Here is a 21,842-nt window from a genome sequence, read left to right on the forward strand (position 1 = left end):
TGAATAAGTATGGTTCATCCCAATAGTACTTACGAGAATCCGCAAAAACTTCTTTTTCTGATAAGATTTGATCTCGTCAGGAATGATACCAGTCACCAAGTAATTAGCAAAATCCACATACCAAGGTGCCACTTGCATAGATACCGCCAAAACTTGCTCATCTAGAAAAGCATCATCAATATCAAGTTCTTCTGTTGGCACCCCAGTTTCCTCAAGCCTACAGAGATGGTCAGCAACCTAATTTTCGGACCCTTTTCGATCTTTCACCTCGAAATAGAACTCTTGCAAAAAAAGGACCCAACGAATCAATCGCGGCTTAGCTTCCTTCTTTGCCATAAGATACCTCAACGCAGCATGGTCAGTATACGCCACAACCTTGGACCCCAATAAATAGGACTGAAACTTCTCAAAAGCATATACTATAACAAGCAGCTCTTGCTCAATTACTGTGGAGTTCATCTGCGCCGCATTAAGAGTCCTACTAGCATAGTAGATCGGGTGCATAATTTTATTGTGCCTCTGCCCAAGCACAACACCTATCGCGAAACCACTCGCATCACACATCAACTCAAATGGCAGGGACCAATCAGGAGCAACAATAACAAGACCAGAAGTGAGACGCTCGTTCAATTCATCAAATGCCTTTCGACACTTGTCATCAAATTAAAACTTAGCCTCTTTTTCAAGAAGCTTGCACATTGGGTTAGCAATCTTGGAGAAATCCTTGATGAAGTGCCTGTCGAACCCAGCATGCCCCAAGAAAATTCGAATACCTTTGACTGAGATGGGTGGAGGAAGTTTTGCGATCATATCTATCTTCACTTGATCGACCTCAATTCCTTTTTCAGAGATTTTGTGACCTAGGATGATCCCTTCCTTCATCGTAAAGTGTCACTTCTCCCAATTTAGCACGATATTTGTCTCTTCACATCTTTTCAGCACTTAACCCAGTTGGTCAAGACAATCATCAAATGAATCGCCCACAACAGATAAATTATCCATAAATACCTCCAAGAAGTCTTCTACCATGTCAGAAAAGATCGACATCATGCACCTCTGAAAAGTGGCTGGTGCATTACACAACCCAAAGGGCATTCGGCTGAACGCAAATGTCCCATAAGGACAAGTGAAAGTCGTCTTCTCTTGATCTTCTAAGACAATGTTGATCTGATTGTAGCCAGAGTATCCATCTAAGAATCAATAGTAAGACCTCCCAGCCAGGCTATCCAACATCTGATCTATGAACGACATGGGAAAGTGGTCTTTCCAAGTGGCAGTATTAAGCTTCCTATAGACCATGCAAACATTCCATCCAGTAACTGTACGAGTGGGAATCAACTCATTCTTTGCATTGGGCACCACAATGATACCTCCTTTCTTTGGAACACATTGAACAGGACTTACCCACTCGCTGTCTGCAATCGGATACACTACCTCAGCATCTAATCACTTTATGATCTCCTTTTTCACGACCTCTTGTACGTTCTGGTTCAATCTCCGCTGATGTTCAACACTTGGCATGCTGTCCTCCTCTAGCTGAATTTTATGCTCACAAACACCAGAAGGAATACCCCGAATATCTGTTATGGTCCAACCAATAGCCCGTCTATACTCGCGCAAAATCTCCACTAATCGCTCAATTTGTTCCTCAGTCAGTAATGCTGAAACGATCACGGGAAATGTCTTGTTCGGACCAAGGAACTCATACCTTAAGTGTGATGGGAGCTGCTTAAGCTCAAGCTTTGGTGGCTCAACAATAGAAGGCTTAGCTGGTGGAGTGGTTCTATTTGCAAGGTCAAGATCAAGATTTTTTTGGGTGGTAAGTGTAAGAACCCAGACCCTCAAATGCATTTATCGTTTTCACGTAGCCGTCCATATCATCAGCATCAAAGTTCACCAGAACCGCAGCAAGAGCTTCTCCCAGACTTTCTTCTTCCATTTTATATTCGACAGCATCATCAATCCCATCAAATGAATCAATAACCGAGATACTCTCATAAGCACTTGGCAACTTCATCCCCTTACTAACTTGGAAAATCACTTCTTTATCATTTACTCGGAACTTGATTTTATGCTTTTTTCAGAATCCATAAGTGTTTTGCCAATAGCAAGGAAAGGTTTTCCCAAGATGACGGGAATATCTTTATCAACCGCACAATCCAGAATAACGAAATGAGCAGGCAATATGAACTTACCCACTTGCACCAACACATCATCTATAACCCCAACTGGCTTCTTGATAGATCTGTCCGCCATCTGTAATCACATAGAAGTCAATCTAGGCATTCCAAATCCAAATTTTTTGAAAATAGCAAGGGGAATTAAGTTGATACTCGCCCCATTATCACACAGAGCACGGGCAAATGCATGAAGCCCAATATTACACGGAATGTTAAACGCCCCAGGATCTCCCTTCTTCTGAACTGTGGTGGAAGCAATAATCGAACTCACATGATAAGTTAAATTCACTGTCTCATGTTGAATAAACCGTTTCTTCGTAGCAAGGTCTTTTACAAACTTGGCAAATCCGGGCATCTCTTTGAACGCATATAAGAATGGAAATTCACTGTCAACTGCTTCAACTGCTCATAGAACTTTTGACATTTAGCATAATCATTCTTCTTGGCCAACCTCTAAGGAAAGGGAGGCTTTGCTTTGTACATCTGAGTCAAAAGGAGAAGAGCCCCTTTTATCATTTGTTTCCTTATATCAGCAGCAACCTCTGGAATATTACCAACTTTTTCTTCAGCACGGACCTCATCATCTACTATAGGCACATCAGAATGCACCTTTTCTTCCTCAATAATTGGATCTGGATCAACCACCTTCTTGTCAGTACTATGAAGTATTTTACCGCTCCTCGTGCTAATAGAAAAAGTACGTTCCACACCACTACCATTCTTTGGGTTTGCAATAGTATCACTAGGAAGTCCTCCTTTTCTAGCAGGATGCTGTTCTCTAGAAAGATCACACATCTACTGTTCAAGGTTTTGAATAGTTGCTGAATGGGAAACCATTGTCTCTGATAGCCCAGATAATGTCGTTTAAGTGTTTTTTTGACTTCCCAACACCTTTTCTAGCATTGACTCTAACCTCGAACTACCTCGATCATTAGACTGCCTTTTTGGTGGAATGTAAGGGTTGGAACTTCTGTTTCCGAAGTTACCATTGTTATTGTTGTATCTACCTTGGTTTGCTCCACCATACTTGTTATTGTAGTTCCCTTGGTTGTTGTTGTAGTTCCCTTGGTTGTTGTTGTATGCATCCTGCCCTTGCTGAGGTCTCCAATATCTTTGAATTGGACCAGAAACATCCCCTTTCGCTACATAGTCTGCATATTGAACATTCTCAACTGGCTGAGGGGGACCCTCTTGATATGGATCCTCGTGGCATTGGTACATTCCAGGCGGCATGCCTGAGATATCTTCATAAACGTTCACTTTCTTCGCCTCTCTATCATCCAATATCTTTGTCAGTAAAGAGATATTAGTGGCCAGCTGTGCCAATGTCTATTGCGTCTCCTGGCTATCCTTCACAATGTTTTAAATCAATGGTGTCCCAAGTGATAACCCATCGGAATTACTCGAATGCCATGCTTGACTGTGTGTACTCAATCGATCAAGTATATCAGTAATATTAGCATAGGACTTATTCATGAAACATCCGCTAACAACATTATTGAATATTGCTTGGGTCATAGGATCCAACCCTCTGTAGAACTTCACCTTCAGAATCTGATCTGGGAAACCATGGTTTGGACTCCTATCTAAATATTCTTTGTACCTCTCCCAAGCTTCAAAAATTTGTTCCCCATAACGTTTTTTGAACTCGTAAATCTGATCATGAATCTCGGCTCTTTTACTCGAGGGATACCACTTCCTGAGAAACACTTTGACCATCTTTTCCCATGTAGCAATAGAGTTTCGGGGCAGCTTTGTGAACCATTTTCTCGCTTCTCCGACTAATGAATATTTGAAAAGTTTCATCCGAACTGCTTCTTGAGTCACGCCCCATTGGATATGTTGAGCGCATACCTCCAGAAAGTTTGTTATATGTTGGTAAGGGTCATCATCGACTGTATTCCAAAAGTATCCCTCTTGTTTGACCATACGATAGAGGAATTATCAAACTTAATAGTAGTAGCAGTCACCCTTGGATGAATTATCGCAGATGCAAAGTCTTCCTCTGCTTTTGACTCATCAGCAAAAACATTATCGACTGGAAGTTTGTTGTTAGCCATGATCACTTGGTTTACAAGGTAGCAAACAAGGTGTGTTGGAATATGACAAAAACTTCAAGAAGAGTAAAGACTATTTAGTAATTTCAAAACCGTATTCCCCGGCAACGGCGCCAAAATTTGATACGCTCAAATTACACCTTTTAATAGCGTAAAGCGGACGATGTCAAATATAGTAACCCAAAAAGGTTGGGGTCGAATCCCACAGAGAATATGGTGTGAAAATTTTACTAAACGAGTATTATACTAATCTTACAGTCCTAATGTATTCCAGAAAAAAAGGTTTTATGAGAATTTTGGTTTGTGGACTAATTTAAAGTGACTAAAATTTAAAGTTGTAAATATATGGGTAAAAAGAACCAAGGTTGTGTCCCTGTCAGATAAAGTGTATGATCATGGGTCTCGATCTTGATATACTTCTAATGGATTGTTTGTATGGATGCACTTAACCTCTATGTGAATCTAGACTATTTCCCAATAAGAAAAGATTATTTCTTTCAATGCTCTTTCTAAAGATAAGAAAATATGCATGAAGAACGGCTAACTATGCCAAGTAAACTCCTCTTATTCCTAAGTGAATTTATTAAACAAGGTTTAAAGCCTTGCGTTCTTGTTATTTATCCTTACCAAACCCTAGTTATTTTCCCAAATAAACTAAAGTTTATGGCGTTAGCTAATGTTTGCAACCACTAACTATATGATGAAAACGAAGAACAGATAAACCCTAACAATTCATTATGCATATATCAATCACAATCCCCAATCACAAGACACCCATCCTTGGGTTCACAACCTTAGTAATGGTGTTTAGCTACTCATGGCAACAAGAAAACAATAAAATATTGAAGATTGTATAATTAAATTTTGTATTGAACTTACGAATAAAACTTGAAAGTAAACGAATGTAATTGTCTAGAAATCTTCAAAAGTAATAAAAACTCAAAAGTAATTACGACACGTCTAAAACTCCAGATGTCTGGAAAAAAAAGCCTAAGCAGGTATTTATACAAGTTAAACTCGGAATAATTAATCGTAATCCAGTTCCAAGTCGGCTTGCAACTCAACGGACCGTCGTTGCACATTGACGGTACCGTCAAATGTCGACGATGCACTTTGACGATCTGATGATAATTTTCATGCTGCAGAAAATCCACTGTCCTTGTACATCGATGGACCGTCGATCATGTTGACGGTCCGTCGACCTTCCCGTCGTTTTACATAAATATATGGCAGTCTATGATATTTCCCTCAGTGCAATTTGGCGACCAACTTGATGGACTGTCGAGCATTTTGACGGTCTGTACAAGTGCAACACAGTGCCTTGTTTTTAAAATTCCTTGTTTTCAACTGTTTCTTACAATTCCTCTTCTAAATACCTGCATATACACAAAACACATCAAACTAACACAAACTCACTCGAAAACAAGTAGAACTTAGAGTAAAAAAGCATCAGATGTGCCATAATTTCACGGTACATCAGTAATGCTAAGATCGGTGCCGTCATCAAAAGAAGCTTGAGCTTTTGAAAGCTCTCCTCACAATCATCTGACCACTAGAAGGGGACCTCCTTCTGAGTCAATCTGGCCAAAGACGAAGCAATAGCAGCAAAACCCTTCACAAAGCGACGGTAATAGCTGTCCAAACCCATAAAACTACAAATCTCAGTAACAGTAGTGGGCCTCACCTAACCCCTCATAGCCTCAATCTTCTGTGGGTCAACCATAATCCCATCCGTAGACACAACATGGCCCAAGAATGCAACAGACTCCAACCGGAACTCACACTTAGAAAACTTAGCAAATAGACTATGCTTCTTCAACAACCCAAGAACAGAACGAAGATGGATCTCATGCTCCTCTCTACTCTTGGAATAGACCAAGATATCATCATTGAACACAATCACAAAGGAATCAAGGAATGGCCTAAAGATGCCATTCATCAAAGTCATAAATGCAGCCGGGGCATTGGTAAGCCCAAAGGACATCACTAGGAACTCATAATGGCAATATCTTGTCCGAAAGGCTGTCTTCGGAATATCCTCCGCCCTGATGTTCAACTGGTGATAACCAAAACGCAAATCAATCTTCGAAAACACCGAAACACCCTGAAGCTGGTCAAACAGATCATCAATGCGAGACATAGGACACTTGTTCTGAATCGTGACTTTGTTCAAGTGGTGGTAATCAATACACATCCTCATAGTCCCATCTTTCTTCTTCACAAATAACATAGGAGCACCCCAAGGGGAGACGCTCGGTCTAATGAACCCCTTGCTCAATAAATCCTGCAAGTGCTCCTTAAACCCTCTCAACTCAGCAAGTGCCATCCGATATGGCGGAATAGAAATAGGGCGAGTGCCTGGATCCAAGTCAATATAGAAATCAATGTCACGATCGGGTGGCATACCCGACAGATCCGATGAGAATACCTCCGCAAACTAGCTCACGATAGGAATAGACTCAAGGGGTGGAGAAGTATCACGAACATGAGCCAAATAGGCTAAACACCCCTTACTTACTAACTTCTTCGCCCGAAGGAAGGAAATGATCTTCTTCGGAGCGGGACCAGGAGTACCCCTCCACTCAAGCCTAGGAATGCCTGGCATGGCTAAGGTGACTGTCTTGGCGTGACAGTCCAAGATCGCGTGATAAGGAGAAAACCAGGACATCCCCAATATAATATCAAAGTCCACCATATCTAAAATCATCAAATCTACGCAAGAGTCATACCCTATAAAAGCAACCAAACAAGACCGGTAAACTCGATCAACAATCACAGAATCTCCAACCGGAGTAGACACATGAACATGCATATCTATGCTATCACAAGGCATATCCCAACCAATGGCATGAAATGCAGATACATATGAATAGGTGGATCCAGGATCAAATAACCCAGATGCTGCTCTATGACGGACAGAAATGGTACCTAAAATCACAGCATCTGAGGCCTCTGCCTCGGGCCTACCCGAAAATGAGTAACAATGGGCTACACCGTGCCCAGTCTGAGATCCCCCTCTCACACTCTGGGAACCACCTCTAAAACCTTGAGAAGTACACGGCCTGACTGAGCACCGCCCCTCTGAGAAGTCCCACCTCGACCACTCGATGATATAGGAGTCCTTAGAGGCTGATAATCCTGCTTGGGTTGGGGAAATCTCCAAGAAACATGCCCAACCTCTCCACAAGAAAAACAAGTAATAGGAGACGAATGCTGATACACAGAAACTGTAGACCCGGATGAAGCAGAGTTGTCCACTGGTCTGAAGAACGAACTCTCAGGAGCTATCTACTTAGGTGGCTTACTGGGGGAAGCCTGTAACACTGAATGCAGAGGACGACTGGAATATGGATGATGCAGCCTCAAAAACTGACCGGAGCCCCTCAAACTAGAACCACCATAGCTCCCAGTCTGACGTGGCCTCTTGTCACCACCACCAAAAGCACGGGCCTTAGAGCCCTCAACCATAGAAGCATGCTCGATAATGGACTGGAAGGAAGCCCCCATAGACTCCATATGAAGACAAGGAATATGTAGAGAGCCTACGAGTCCCCAAAAAAAATGCCTTATCCTATTGGCCTCAGTAGGGATCAATGGAGTAGAATAACGGGCCAGATATAGAAAGCGGGTCACATAGGACTCCAAAGACATGCCCCTCTGCTCAAGGTGTAGAAACTCCTCCCTATGCGCCTCTCTGAAAGACCGGGATACATACTTCTCAAAGAAGGCCCGGTAGAACTGAGTGGAGGGGAACCCTCAGGTGTGCATGCCACGAAATACCTCTACCATGTCTTCACGTCGCTGCTAAACTGGTAGGACACATAATTAACCCCGTGGGTCTCCATGATCCCCATACGGTGTAGCAACTCATGCATATCAAGAATAAACTCATAAGCATCCCCAGACGAAGTACCAGAGAACCTCGGCGGCTCTAACTTCCTGAATCTCCCAACAAGGTCCTGATGGGACACAGTCATAACAGCGCCCTCCACGGGCCTCAACTCACCAGGAGCGGGTATCGCATCAGTATGAGGAACCATAGCTGCAGCGGGATGTGCTACCCGCGTAGGTCCTTACTCAAGGATCTGTGAACTCTCGCCGGGAGTAGTAACACCGGTTGCTACCTGTTGGGCATCAAGATTGTTACACCTCGGAAAAATATCATATCGTTGCATAGTAAGTAGACCAACATAGTGCGAGAAGTACACGATGTTCCTACAGGTAAGAAAGGCTACTTAATGAATCTAATTGAGATTTCAAAGGCATTCGAGGTAAGAGAACAAAGTTAGTTGAGGAATGTGAGGTATAAGTCGCGTTTTGAAAAGGGTTTGCAAAGTACCGAGCTAATGTTGACTTAATGATGTTTTAAGAGAAGAGTTATAATGCCCCTTAGGTTGTTAATGAAGTGTTGAACAAGTGTTAAGAAGGTTCCGTAAGGATTAGAGTCAGAACGAGTCAACGAGGGCAAGCCTCGGAAAACTGGGAATTGTACGGTTCACTATACGAACCGTATAAAAGATACGGCCCGTATGTTTGACCGTATAAGCTACCCAGAAAAGAGGCCTTCGTTGGAACAAATATATGGTCACACATACGACCCACATAAATTATACGGACCATATGTGTGTCTGTATAATTGTGTCGGGATAGATTTTCAAGTTGATATAAGGGACACCAAAGTTCATTTATTTCATTTCATTTTTCTCTCCACACCTCAAGAACCCTATAGAACTCTTTCCACACTTATTCTACAAGAATCCAAGAGAAATTAAGGATCAACTTCATCAAAACAAGGAAATCAAGTGCAAGAAGCTCACTAGGGTTCATCCAAGACAAGAAATCTCTTTGGAAGTGGAACTATGGTTTTCTTCAAGTGAAGTATTTTCATCCAAACTTGCTCCTACACAATCAAAGGTAAGTTTTATGATTATTCCATGCTATTTAGACTATTGAGGGGTTGAAAGACTTGGATTATGGAAGGAAATAGAAATGGGTTACAAATATGAGATTAGTGGCATTTTTGAGTAGTAGATTAATATGAATCATGATTCTTGATATGTTGTGATTATATTTATGTTATAAATGATATTAAGAACATGGGAGAAACATTATAGGAGGATGAATGAAGTATTATGATCATGGTTATGGACAACCTTGAAAGGAAATTGTGGGAGTTGGACAATGACAAACTTGACAAAAGTTATTGATTATGATATTATGAATGTTCTTATTGATGATTGGGAGTTGTTACCACTAGTGGGCAGCATGAGATGTTTACCCCGAACGCGGGAGGCCTTGACACGGGCTAATGATGATCACACCATACCTATATGGTCGGGCAGCTTATACATATATGCATACATGATATGATGATGTTTATGAAGTAAGTTAGTATGCATTATTTCATTCTTAAGTTACAGGTTGCTCTTCACTCGATGTCTCCTTATTTCATTGATATGTCATTATTGTTTATGCCTTATATACTCAGTAAAATGTTCGTACTGACGTCCTTTCTTTTTGGACACTGTGTTCATGCCCACAGGTAGACAGGGAGGCGATCCAGATTCATAAGAGCTATCAGCAGATTTACAGGAGCACTCCATTACTCCGGAGGTGATATTTTGAGATATTGTTTTGTGTACATGTTTGGGCACGACGGGGTCTTGTCTCGTCCTTATGTCTAGTACTCTAGTAGAGGCTCGTAGGTACATATGTGTGGGTAGTATGGTCTCATGAATCCATCATTGTATATTTATATATCATTTTTGTAGCCATGAGAGCTCATACATACATATATATATATATATATATAGGCATATGATGCCCTTGAGATCATGTATGTTAAGGATGTTTATGATGACTAGCAGGATGTGTGGTGCTCGGTAGTCAGCTCCGGGTACCCGTCATGGCCCCTAGTTGGGTCGTGACAAAGATGAAGCAATACTCTGGCCATAGTATCATGCATGGCCTGATTAGAAGTAACCTCCGGCTGTGTATGTGCTGGAGCCATATCATCAGGCTCAGGAGACGGAGATCTCTCTCGGCGCTGTCCTACCGCAGGAGCCCTGCCCCTGGATAGGGCAGCCCCGCGGCCACTCGCTTTGCCGCGCCCTCTAGCTGTTGCTCGCCCTTGGGTGCTAGACGTAGCTGCGAGCTCTGGCACCTGACCTCGGGCTATAGTAGCTCGTGTCCTCACCATCTGTGAGAGAAGAGATAAGAGTCAGATACTAATTTGATCTTTCTAGATGCCAATTAGAATAAAGTAGCAGAAAGAATGAAAGAAAGTGAGATTTCCTAAATGTGCTATAGCCTCTCGCAGATAAGTACGGAGCTTATCATACCGATCCACGAGACTCTACTAGACACGCTCTTGTATTATAGACTGGGTAACCTAGGGCTCTGATACCAACTTGTCACGACCTATTTTGGCATAAGCCGTGTGGGCACTTACCTTTCCCACCTCGGTAAGCGAACCCTTAACCCAACGATAAATAAAGACCTAATAATTAAATCGAGCAACGGAATAAAATAAATGCGTAAGTATCACGATAATATATATATTGTAGAATAGTGCGGAATAATAATAACACCCTCAGGGTCTAGTCCGAGTAATACAAGAGCATCTACAAGGGAAATAATACAAGTCTGGAATCATAATACATAAAGTGTCTGTCTCTGAATAGAAATAGTACATAATGATAGAGAAATCTTCAAGGCAGCGAACAGCCGTTCTCACCCTGGAAACTCGAAGATAATGCTGAAGCGACTATCAACCACGTGTACTGGACGCAGATCCAACCTGATACTCTACATTCATAAAGGAATGCAGCAAGTGCAGGTTAGTACAAAACAAACAGTACTGGTAGGCATCATCGGCCGACTAAGCATAGCTAAGACTATTCAGATAATAAAGCAGATAGGCAGACAAACCAACATACATAAATCAAATGTAATCGAATCCAAGTACACGTCATCGCCTAAGTAGAGCATCTAATCCCAAATATGCTAAGTCTGAATATATCAAGTCCGAATCCAAAATCACAAGTACAACACCAAAAACATCTCAAAGGAAGCCATGGTGCAATGCAATGCAAAAATGAATGGATGCAATCCAATGCCATGCAAATGCTATGTACACATGTATTCCGGACGGAAATATCATCATCTTGGTAGCACAACCTAGTGTGACTTGCGAAGTCTAAGTGCCACCCGTCCCGGAGCTTTGCCCAACAGACAGACAGGTCCCCGGATCTTTGCCCACGGGATGTTCTTACCAGCACCACTCTGGGGGAACCGCGGAGTCCTTGCACTCATTCAATCAATGATTTCGGAACTAACATCGGATATCAGCCTCTCACGTCACTCAAGTAAAAATCGAGCCTAGCTCATCACAGTGTTTCATCAAGTATCATCAGTATCTCAACAATGCATCATGAAGAATTAGACTGTGTGCAATGCATGTATCCACATCAATAACCATGCTCAATATCACAAATACCAACAATTGGTACGTGTTTGTCACGACCCAGCTAGGGGCCGTGACGGGTACCCAGGGCTAGCCACCGAGCACCGCTTATTCTACAACTCATCTTACCCATTTAGTGCTCTTTTATCAATTCTTATTCAAATCGTAAGAAAAGTCATCTTTCATTTAAGAACATAAAAATACTTTTATATGCATAAACCTTTCGGCTATCAAAATAATAATATACATACATAGTAATAAATCGTGAAAACATCTAACCCACACTGCGCATCTACTAGTCTCTACTGGAGTGCTATACATAAGGACGGGACAAGACCCCGTCATGCCCAAAAATACATATACATGAATGTACACAAAAGAATCGTCATAAGCACCTCTGAACAAAGGAGTGCTTTCCATCAGCTGACAGCTACTACTGGTCTGGGTCGAGCTCTCCTCCCTGTCTACCTGTGGGCATGATCACAGCGTCCAAAGAAAACGGACGTTAGTACGAACATTGTACTGAGTATGAGAGGCATAAATAATGAAATAGAACAATGACGTAAAAGAAGTATCAATATGGAATTGTTGTATCCGACTGTCAAGTGTAAAAGAAATAATGCATGCTGGCTTACTGATAATCATCATCATGTCATGTATGCATAAACATATAAGCTGGCCGCCCATATAGGCACGGTGTGATAATGCATAAACTGCCCGTCCATATCGGATCGGTGTGATAATCATAACATTAGCCTGCATCCAGGCCTCCCGCGTCCGGGGTATCAACTCATGCCGCCCACTAGTGGTGTCTGCCCATGCCATTTGGCCATGGTGTATCGTGTAGCTGCCCGCCTTAGCGGTGATTGACCGGCCAACTGGGCGCGGTGTTATATCATCATCATACATGCTCATCATAATATGCCTATCGTAACATTCTTATCATAATACATGCATAAGGCTCATGGACAGCTTTACTCGATCGGGGTGACGTAAGGTCGTGATCCCCCGATTTCATTATGGAGTAATCATTGACATTCTGCCTCACCTTGAAGGAATTAGCATATAAGGTGAGTGTAAGCAATAAATAACATCTTTAACATTATATAATCATCATGTCATATCTTTTATCTTATATAGCTATTTATAGACATAGGCTCTTAGCTTTCTAGAATGTAGGAACTCATGAGGAGGAAGGAAATCATGCTAGAAGATTCATGCCATTAGAAAGAAGGGACTAGGCTCACATACCTTTGACGTTTAACTAAGCTATCGTTCGCTTGTTCTCCTTCGATATCACGTTTCTACCTTTAAAAGGGAATTGGCATTTACGTTAGTTAATCGACTATAAGAACGCGCTACTATTTCTAGGGAAAATTTGGGTAGTACTTCCTTTGTTTATACTACTTTCCCCATATTCTATATCAACTCTCAAACGTTCATAACAACATTCTCAATATGATAGACAACATTCATCAGTCATTTACAACATCCGTATTTCATAATTTGTCTTCAGTGTCTCCATAATCATGGCAGTGGTTCATCGTTGCATTTTTCTCACATAGGACACTTATTCCATGTTCTAAATGTCATTCATAGCATTTTCATAATCACAAATTATTAATGATCATGGCTCAATTCAAACCTTTGCTCAACATTGCTACTATTCATACCTTCATGGCCCATTTCTTACATCCTTATATAATTTAAGTGTTTCAACTCTTCCATACCCTAAATAACATGTAAATGCCATAAAACTTACCTTAGATGTTGTAGGAACAAGCCTTGAGTGGTATTTTTCTTCTTGCACCCAAAACCCTAGTTTCCTTCTCTTGAAATCTCTTAACTTGGATGAACCTTGATGGGTCTCATACACTTGATTCACTTAGATTCTTGATATTGATATTGGATTTCCTTTATTTTCTTGTAGATGAAGAGTGAGGAGTATTCTAGAGGTTTCTCGAGAGAAATATCGTGGAATGAAACGAATTTAATGTGCTTGGGTCTCCTTTTAATGACTTAAAATCTGATCCGGAATTAATAGTAGCTGAAGTGCACAGTGGTCGTAAACCCAGTTTACGTTCCGTATTCCAGTTTATGGGCCGTATATCGTGGTCGTATTTAAGTATGACAAAACCAGAAAGGTATGGTAGGGATCATGGTGATTTACGATCGCAGTTTACGGGCCGTATTTCAATTTACGGTCCGTATTTCAAGCCGTTTTTAACCATTTGAACATTTGACAAAAAGTTGGAGTTCTTGTGAGTTGGAATACGACATGGTGGTTTATGGGCCGTATACCACTTTACGGTCCGTATTTCACTTTACGACCGACTGGCCAAAGTGCAACTCTGCAACTTTTCATATTTTCAAAACCTATAATTAGTCGATGTGGAGCATAACCTATCTCTTGTCCCCATTGCCTTTGAAGTCTTACTTAGGGTCATCAAACGTCGTTCCCTTCTTATTACAACACCATATACTCGTATTTCTTCGTTAGCCTATTCGTTGTACGTTCACGGGGAAAGTTTCCCAAGTGTAACAGTGTTGACACCTGATTTTTGACTTCTCGTAATTTATTTTGATTACTTAGGGTCCTTGGATAATAAATAAGATAATTTTGCACACTCACAGAAATTCTGAATAATTTTAAATAATTATTTAGGTCACTATTTTACTTTCATAAATTAATGGGGGAACCTTCAAGGCTCTATTAATTATTCAGAAATTTATTAGCAGTTTTACAGTATTTTTACCAACATCAGAGCAATTTTAAACAAGTGTTCATTTTAAATTAGCAAAATTAGATAAAAGGCAATTTATATTATTTCTTACCCAAGGAATTTGAATAAATTAAATGAATTGACGATTTTACCCCTCAACTTTGAGTTATGATATATTTGTATATTTATGCCATTTTGGCAAAATAAGTTATAAAACCCTTTGTTAAATTTATTACATCTTTGATCAACCTCGTTTTAATTATTTCTTGTTACGACTATTTACTTTAAACGCTAACCTATTTTACTAAATCACCCATTTTACCCCTACGAGTCTATATTCACTAGATATACGCGTATATACACCTATGATATACAAAAAAGTTTCAAAGTTTTATAGAAATATAGGCCAGCTCTAGCCCATAAAGGGCAAGACCTGGCCCAACTCCCGTAATATACTCCCTCAGTTATGCAAAGAACCCTCAAGGGGTTCATTTGCAATAAGCTAATAGAGGAGAGGCTAGGGTTTTACCCCTATTCCACCTCTGACCCCTACCCACCCACTCTCTGCATGTAGACGTCACCAGCGTGACGTCGGTGGTGTGGCAGCACAGAAAAAAGGACGAGGAGTCCATGTTTTTTTTTCCAACTTTTACACGATTTTCAGTTCAACTTGATTGATTAAGATTGTTGATTTACTTGGCCTTTAAATCTAAACCTTTGCCTTTGTTAAACATGTGTAAAAGTGGGATTCCCATATCAAAAATTTAGAGATTGTTGTTGTTTTTGGGGTTCTATAAATAGAACCCCATACTTGCCTTGAGAAAGGGGGCAAAGAAAAGAGAAGAGAGGGAGAGAAAGGAAAAAGAAAAAAAGAAGAAGTTTTGGCTGTGTGTAAAACCAGTAAAAACAAGCTTTGGACTTGATAAAATTCGAGTTTAAAAGCAAAGTCTCTTTTAGTCAAAAGTTTATTTATTTTTAGTGAGTAAAATCGGTTGTTTTTATTTTGTGAGTGTTTTGGCTGAGTTTGGAGAAGGGGAAAGGCTCTCAAATCCAATCTTGGTGATCGACTGCACTCGAAAAAGGTAAACCTTGATTTATTTATTTATTGCTTTTAGTCTTTAATTTCTTCTTAGGTTATAATCTTAGTTTATTTCTTCTTATTTTTTTGTTGTGTTTATGTAGTTTTTTGTAGCTTCTTATCTATATGTGAAGTTTGGGACTGCTAGGTCATTAGAAATGTAATTTCTTAGCTATTTAGTTGTGTGTTTGAGTATTTGGAAGGGAAATCTTCCTTCAAGATATAATAGTTGACTCATATGCTTATAGTTTGCATTAATGTGGTCCTTTTGAGTTTGTTTTGTCATGATACTGCTATGTGTGCATAGATCATCTTGCTTTCATTCCATGATTTAAATGTTAGAATGGCTAGGGTTGATTCAATTCTTGCCTTCACATGTAAAGAATAGTGGATGATTGGTTCTGTTATACCTCCCCATATTATTTAAATCTCTGAACCCTTTAGCATATTTCACTCCTTTAACTGTGTCACTTATGAATACTCATATATGACTGAAGGCTTATCAGTGTAGCATCGCCTCACTTAGTTAACTCTCGTATGTTTAATTTGGCTTAGTAGTAGCATTGGTGATCTGTTATCCTGCAGCTCTGAAAACATAGTGTGTGCTTTCTGGTCGTACTCCATTTTTGAAATGAGTATATGATCCTGTATATGGCCTGTTAACCTTGGTTCAGAATTCCCACTTGGCTATATATAGAATAGGTCCAGTACAATACTCAAAGCATGAATATTAGTCGATAACTGTCTTTGTGTTTCCCGTATGTTAAAAGAGGCAAATCTTGAGTGTATACTCCCTGAACAAGAGAATTTGACTGCTTTAATTTCCTTTGGGACTTGACTGTATGTATGTGCAAAACTTGAGAAAAATTTGACCATTTACACATCATGTGTACATCATTGCCCCTGGTTGTTGTTCCTTTTCCTTTTTCCTCCAGTTCTGCTATGCTTAGAGCATGGAATGAGCTGTAAATAAGTGCCCACAGTTGTTTAAACTTCAAAACTCAGTCTATGCTTGCCTAGAATGTTTATTCCTTGGTCATGGTGTCCCCTTTGTTGGTCTGTAGCTTCATTTACATATGACTTAATCTTTTGTATGATTAAGTGTAACTTGAATCATCCTTAGCTGCTCTCTGAACCTTGTTCCTGTCATGTCTGATCTCTGTACCCTATTGATGCTAGCTTAACTCTGAATATGCATATGGCTGTTTCCTTCCATGTATGATCCTGTAGCTCCCTTCTCTTCTCCCTTGCATCTCCTACTTGCCTACTCATGTACACTTGTGTATTTGCACAACATCTCATCTGAAAGGTTTCTTAATATGCATTTAGCCATCATACATCACTTTGGCAAGTCTCATTCATATTGTAACATGTGTGCAAACTAGTTAACAGTGTCCATGTGAACTGATTGTTATGATTTCTTTACTCATGTCCCATGTGTTGTCTTGATTCAACCATTACACTATTTTAAAACATCTTACCCTACCTCACATGTCTATATGTATCACCTTGTATGCAATTATCCATATCTTGTATGTTCATTCACTAAGCTTCTATTTCCTGTTAACAAGATATCCATGTCTCATGCTCATTGTATGATTATCTAGGTTGCTTAAGCGTGTAATATCTCGCTGGTAACCTTATCACCAACCCTGTCCATCTGAATCACTTCTCTTGTGGAATGTCATGATCTTGTGCCCCTTAATTTGACTCATATCGGACCATATATGTATGCCATAGCACTGGACTTAGGCTTATGTGTTAACTAGTACCTTGAGGAGTGTTTGACTGTCTAGATTCTGTACTTAAGGCCCATCCATGTTAGATTTACACAGTTAGTTTTCCTCTTTGGAATTCTGTGGTGTTGTATTTTAGCTTGGACATACTTATTCTTTGCGAACATTCACTTGATCATTGCCTTACTTTTACCTTATGGATTTTCCAGCGTTATTGTGACTTAGCTCCTTTCTTTTCCTGAATATATATCATTATCTATGCTCTTGTCTGAATCCTGTATATCTCTCCACATATGTTATGACCTGCTTGCCTTCTCACTCTGACTGTTGCTTGACTACGCCAATCTATGCTGACTGATTCTCCTTTGTCTTCTGCATGACATCCCCTCCTCTTTTGACATGTCTCTTGGCTTGTTTCTACTTCCTGCTCATTCCTTTGGCTGTATCACTACTGTTACCTGCTCTATATGATTTCTAATCCTTCCCTCCCTTAAATTAGAAACTTCCTGAGTTTGAATACTGCTGTTTTCAATGGCAAATCCTGGAACAGTTGTGCATACTTCACGCCAGTTTTCAGAGTTTTGTTTTTCTTAGCTGTGCTTTTCTTCCCCCTTCTATTTGATTTTATCTTTGTCACACCTGTATCATACTAAGCCTGTTTCATCAGTACCTTGAGACTGCCTGCATCTAATTGTACTATATCTATGATAATCTTCTTTCCTGCTTCGATTAGCTTCTGTTAAATAGGATCAACACGCTTTATGTTAGACCTAAAACCTGTAGCTATGCTCTGTCCAGTATACTCCTTTTGTTGTGCTAAATCTTTATTGATCCAGTTTGGCTTTGAAAATTCTATACTCTCTTTGTTCTTGTCTCCATGATGCTCCATATGTCTAAGGCAAAGTGTGGTAGTTGGGGTTGTCCTATTCTCTCCGGTGTTAGCCATGCCTGGAGGTTCTTAGAAGCCCCTTGGAAATTGTGCGACATTGGGAATACGAGATTAGGATCTAATCCCCATACCATTCTAAGTCTCGGATTAATTTGAATATCACTTAGAAAAGCAAAGGGATAAGTATAGATTATGTATGATTGCCTTGTATATGTGTGTATGAGTTTGCATTACATATGTATGGTTTGTGTTTATATATTTTAATAATTTACCTTTTTTTTTTGGTCAAATGAAAACTTTTTATTCAACCAAGTAACAATTTTGTACATCTAGCTATGTTTGGACTCTAGAGCTATTCCAGTTACTTCCTAACTATTACAGTGTAAAATAGCTAAGCCTATACAGGATAACTATTCAAATTAGGCAGCATTCTACTCCATTTGCATTGGTTCTGTCCTCTGATATGCAGCTGCAAAATGATATCCCTAATGAGCTGCATATTTGATCTAGCCTTACCTTGGAACCTCCTTGCATTTCTTTCAACCCATATGGTGTATACAGTAGCAGCTGCTATAAATCCCAATATGTTTGCTCGTGGCCTGTTGTTGTTGACAGCCTTTGAGAGCCAACCAATTTCTTCTACCCAGGTCCCTATCCTTCTCTGTAGTCCCATCCAGCGGAGTAGAGTATGCAATACGAATCGTGAGTACCTGCAGCCAAAGAAGAGGTGCTCCATTGTTTCTACTTGTAGTGTGTTGCACAACACACAGCTCTGAGACCCTTGCACTCCCCACTTAGCTAGTCTGTCTACAATAGCTAATCGATTCTGCACTGCTCGCCAAACAATAAACTGGTGCTTAGGGAGAGCACCTTTAGACTGTACCAAGTTCCTCTAAGGTACTCTAGGAAGCTGAGGAATAAAAGAGATATAAGCTTGCTTAATACTGAACCTTCTTCCAACTGAGAACTGTGCTAGGTGAGTAATTAGATCAGTGTTAGGAAACCATTTCCTAGCATCGAAGATCTTCCTAACAAGCCAACAAGCTTCTTTAGGAGTTACAAGATCAGCTAGATTCCTTGTTTTTATATAGAAGCTATGAATCCATTGTACCCAAAGTGTATCCTTCTTATGAGATAGTGACCACAACAATTTGCATATTGCTGCCTTATTCCATTGATCGAAGTTTTATGATGTTGAGTCCCCCCGCTGCCCTTGGCAAGCACATGTTATCCCAAGCAACAAGAGCCTTTCTGGAGCTTTCTTTGCTTCCTGTCCAAAGGAATACTCTACAAGCAGTGGTCACCATTGCTATAACCTTCTTTGGAAGAAGGAACACCTGAGCCTAATAAGTTTGCATTTCAAAAATTACACTTTTGATGAGTTGTAATCTGCCACTATATGAGCGTAACTTGAGAGGTTCCAAGAAAAAAAGCCTCAGACAGGGTGACCCTATGTACCCAACAGTTGCTTGAAGAAAGTAACAAATTCCTGGTGGATCAATGTAGGGTTAGTAATCTTTACACCTTGTTCATCACAGATGGAGGCTATTCTGTTTCTAGTCTGCCTGGCCTTAAGGTGTGCATGAAAGAATTTAGTGTTTAAGTCCCCATATGCAATCCAGGTTTCCCTTGACTTTTGTCTCAGCACTTGCTCAGAAATGCCATCCCATTTATGGAGTTGTAACAGTGTATCTCTCTCAGTATTTATCAAGGATGCATCAAACATGCTGGTCCTTAAATTTCCTTGAGCCTCCAGTAGCTGCTCCCTTAGATTTTTAATTCTAGACTCCAGAGATGACATTTCTTTGTTCAACTTCCTGGCCTGTGTTCCAATTGTTGTGAGCTTCTTCCAAACTCTGAACATAGTGTGACTAGCTATGTTTTGGTTCCAGACCTGGCTGACTAGCTCTATAAACCTCTTCTTCTTAAGAAGCACATTCAGTAATCTAAATGGCCTAGTACATCGTTGGTAGTTGGCATAAGTGTTTATGATAATTGGGGAGTGTTCCGAGCATTCTGGGCTGCCAAACAGCGCTTCTAGTGAACCAAAGTGCTGGAACCATTGTGGATTGCCTAACACCCAGTTAATTTTGCTGTAGATCTTGTCTGTAGCTTCTCTCTTATTACACCAAGAGTAGTCATATCCTCTTCTAGGTAGATGCACCACCCCCAAGTCTTCTATACACTCAAGAAAATCCTGAATTTCAGTTGGATGGACTGGTGCTCCATTTAACCTCTCATGGACTGATAATCCAGTATTGAAGTCACCTAATATGAGCCAGGGTTCCACTATATTTGTATGCAGCATTCTCAAGTGTGTCCATATATCATTCCTTCCAGAATTTGTGTTCAATCCATAGACAAAAGTCATATAAGCCTTAAATGTTGACCCTTTGTCTTCAACATAGCAATGAATTGATTGTGTTTGAGCTTCTAGTATTGTCAGTTGTACATTTTGATGTTTCCAGCATAGCCAGATCCTTCCATTTGGTTCTACATTGTAATCAACATAACAAGTCCATTCAGTTCCGAAATATTTTCTCAGTTTATCAGCTCTACCCTGCTTGATTTTAGTTTCTAGGCAGCCCAAGTGATCTATATTATTTCTAAGCAGAAATGATCTCAATTCTTTCTGCTTATAGGGTTGATTTAGCCCATTTATATTCCAAGAACATAGTATCATGGAGGGTTATGAAAGGGCTGCTTAGGACTCTGTAATACATTGCTACTTTCTATAAAGCCAAATTCATGTAAAGTCTGCACTGTTAGGCTCGATGGTGCATTTTGTGTGTCACTGGTTGTTGCTACTGTCTCACCCTGTTGTTTCTCTTTGTCCCTTGCCTTGCTAGTTACTGGTTGAACCTTATTCCCAAGTGCGTCCTCCTGTACCTCTTTCTCAGTTGGGATGGAAGCCTCAGGTGGAATTTCAGGCAAGGAAGAGTCAGCGTGGACATTTGGTGCATCTTTAGCTTGCCACTGTGTTAGTACTTGTTTGCTCCTTTTAGCTGGTGCTACAGCCCTTGGTGGTGCATTATCAGTCGTTGCAGCAGGTGGTTGGTTAATCGGGCATTTCTGTGTAACATGTCCAAGACACATACAGTACTGGCAGTATTCTGGCCACCATTCATAGTCCAATAACTGGGTTCTATATTTACCATGTGCTTTCTCAATTAGCATCTGCTCAGGTAAAGGTTGTGTCATATCCAATTCTATCAGTATTCTAGCATAGGACAATCGTTCCTCTTCTCTATCTGTGCAAACAGGGTTACCAATGAAGCTTGCTATTCGACTAAGATTCTCAGTAGACCAGTACTTAACAGGTAAGTTTGGAAATGTCACCCACAAAGGAATTTGTCTAATCGATTCCTTTCCCATCTGGAAGCTAGTAGTCCACTGTTTGAGCACCATAGGTTGATAGTCAAATGTATATTGCCCATATTGAAGAACATCTATCTTATCCTACTCATTTGCAGACTTAAAGATGCAGTATCCCTCCTCGTGTAAGAACACCCTTGGCGTTTCAACAAAATTCCATATGGCATAGACAAACTTAAGCATCTGTTTAAACGGAGGGTTTTTGCCAACTACATAGCCAATTAAAGTACTATCCCACTTCCTTTTATGTGATTCCAGCTCCGATAGGTTCAATTTAACAACCTTATTGCCATCCTTCAGCACCGAAGGAAAGTAGCTAAGTTTCTTACCTCGATTTGG

At 40.4% G+C, this 21,842-nt stretch overlaps 1 protein-coding gene across 1 annotated transcript; it reads right to left on the reverse strand.

Moving 5' to 3' along the window:
• Positions 1-7,255: 7,255 nt before the first annotated feature.
• Positions 7,256-21,536, reverse strand: LOC132630698 (uncharacterized). The gene is made up of 8 exons (XM_060346259.1): positions 20,850-21,536; positions 19,587-20,760; positions 19,420-19,471; positions 19,030-19,156; positions 18,645-18,789; positions 17,910-17,975; positions 17,698-17,780; positions 7,256-7,525 (listed from the first exon to the last, which is right to left on the reverse strand). Exons 1-8 carry the CDS (start codon positions 21,534-21,536, stop codon positions 7,256-7,258), a joined length of 2,604 nt encoding a protein of 867 aa, XP_060202242.1.
• Between the last annotated feature and the right edge of the window lie 306 nt (positions 21,537-21,842).

Source organism: Lycium barbarum, chromosome 3 (assembly GCF_019175385.1).
Source record: "Lycium barbarum isolate Lr01 chromosome 3, ASM1917538v2, whole genome shotgun sequence".
NCBI classification, from domain to species: Eukaryota; Viridiplantae; Streptophyta; class Magnoliopsida; order Solanales; family Solanaceae; genus Lycium; species Lycium barbarum.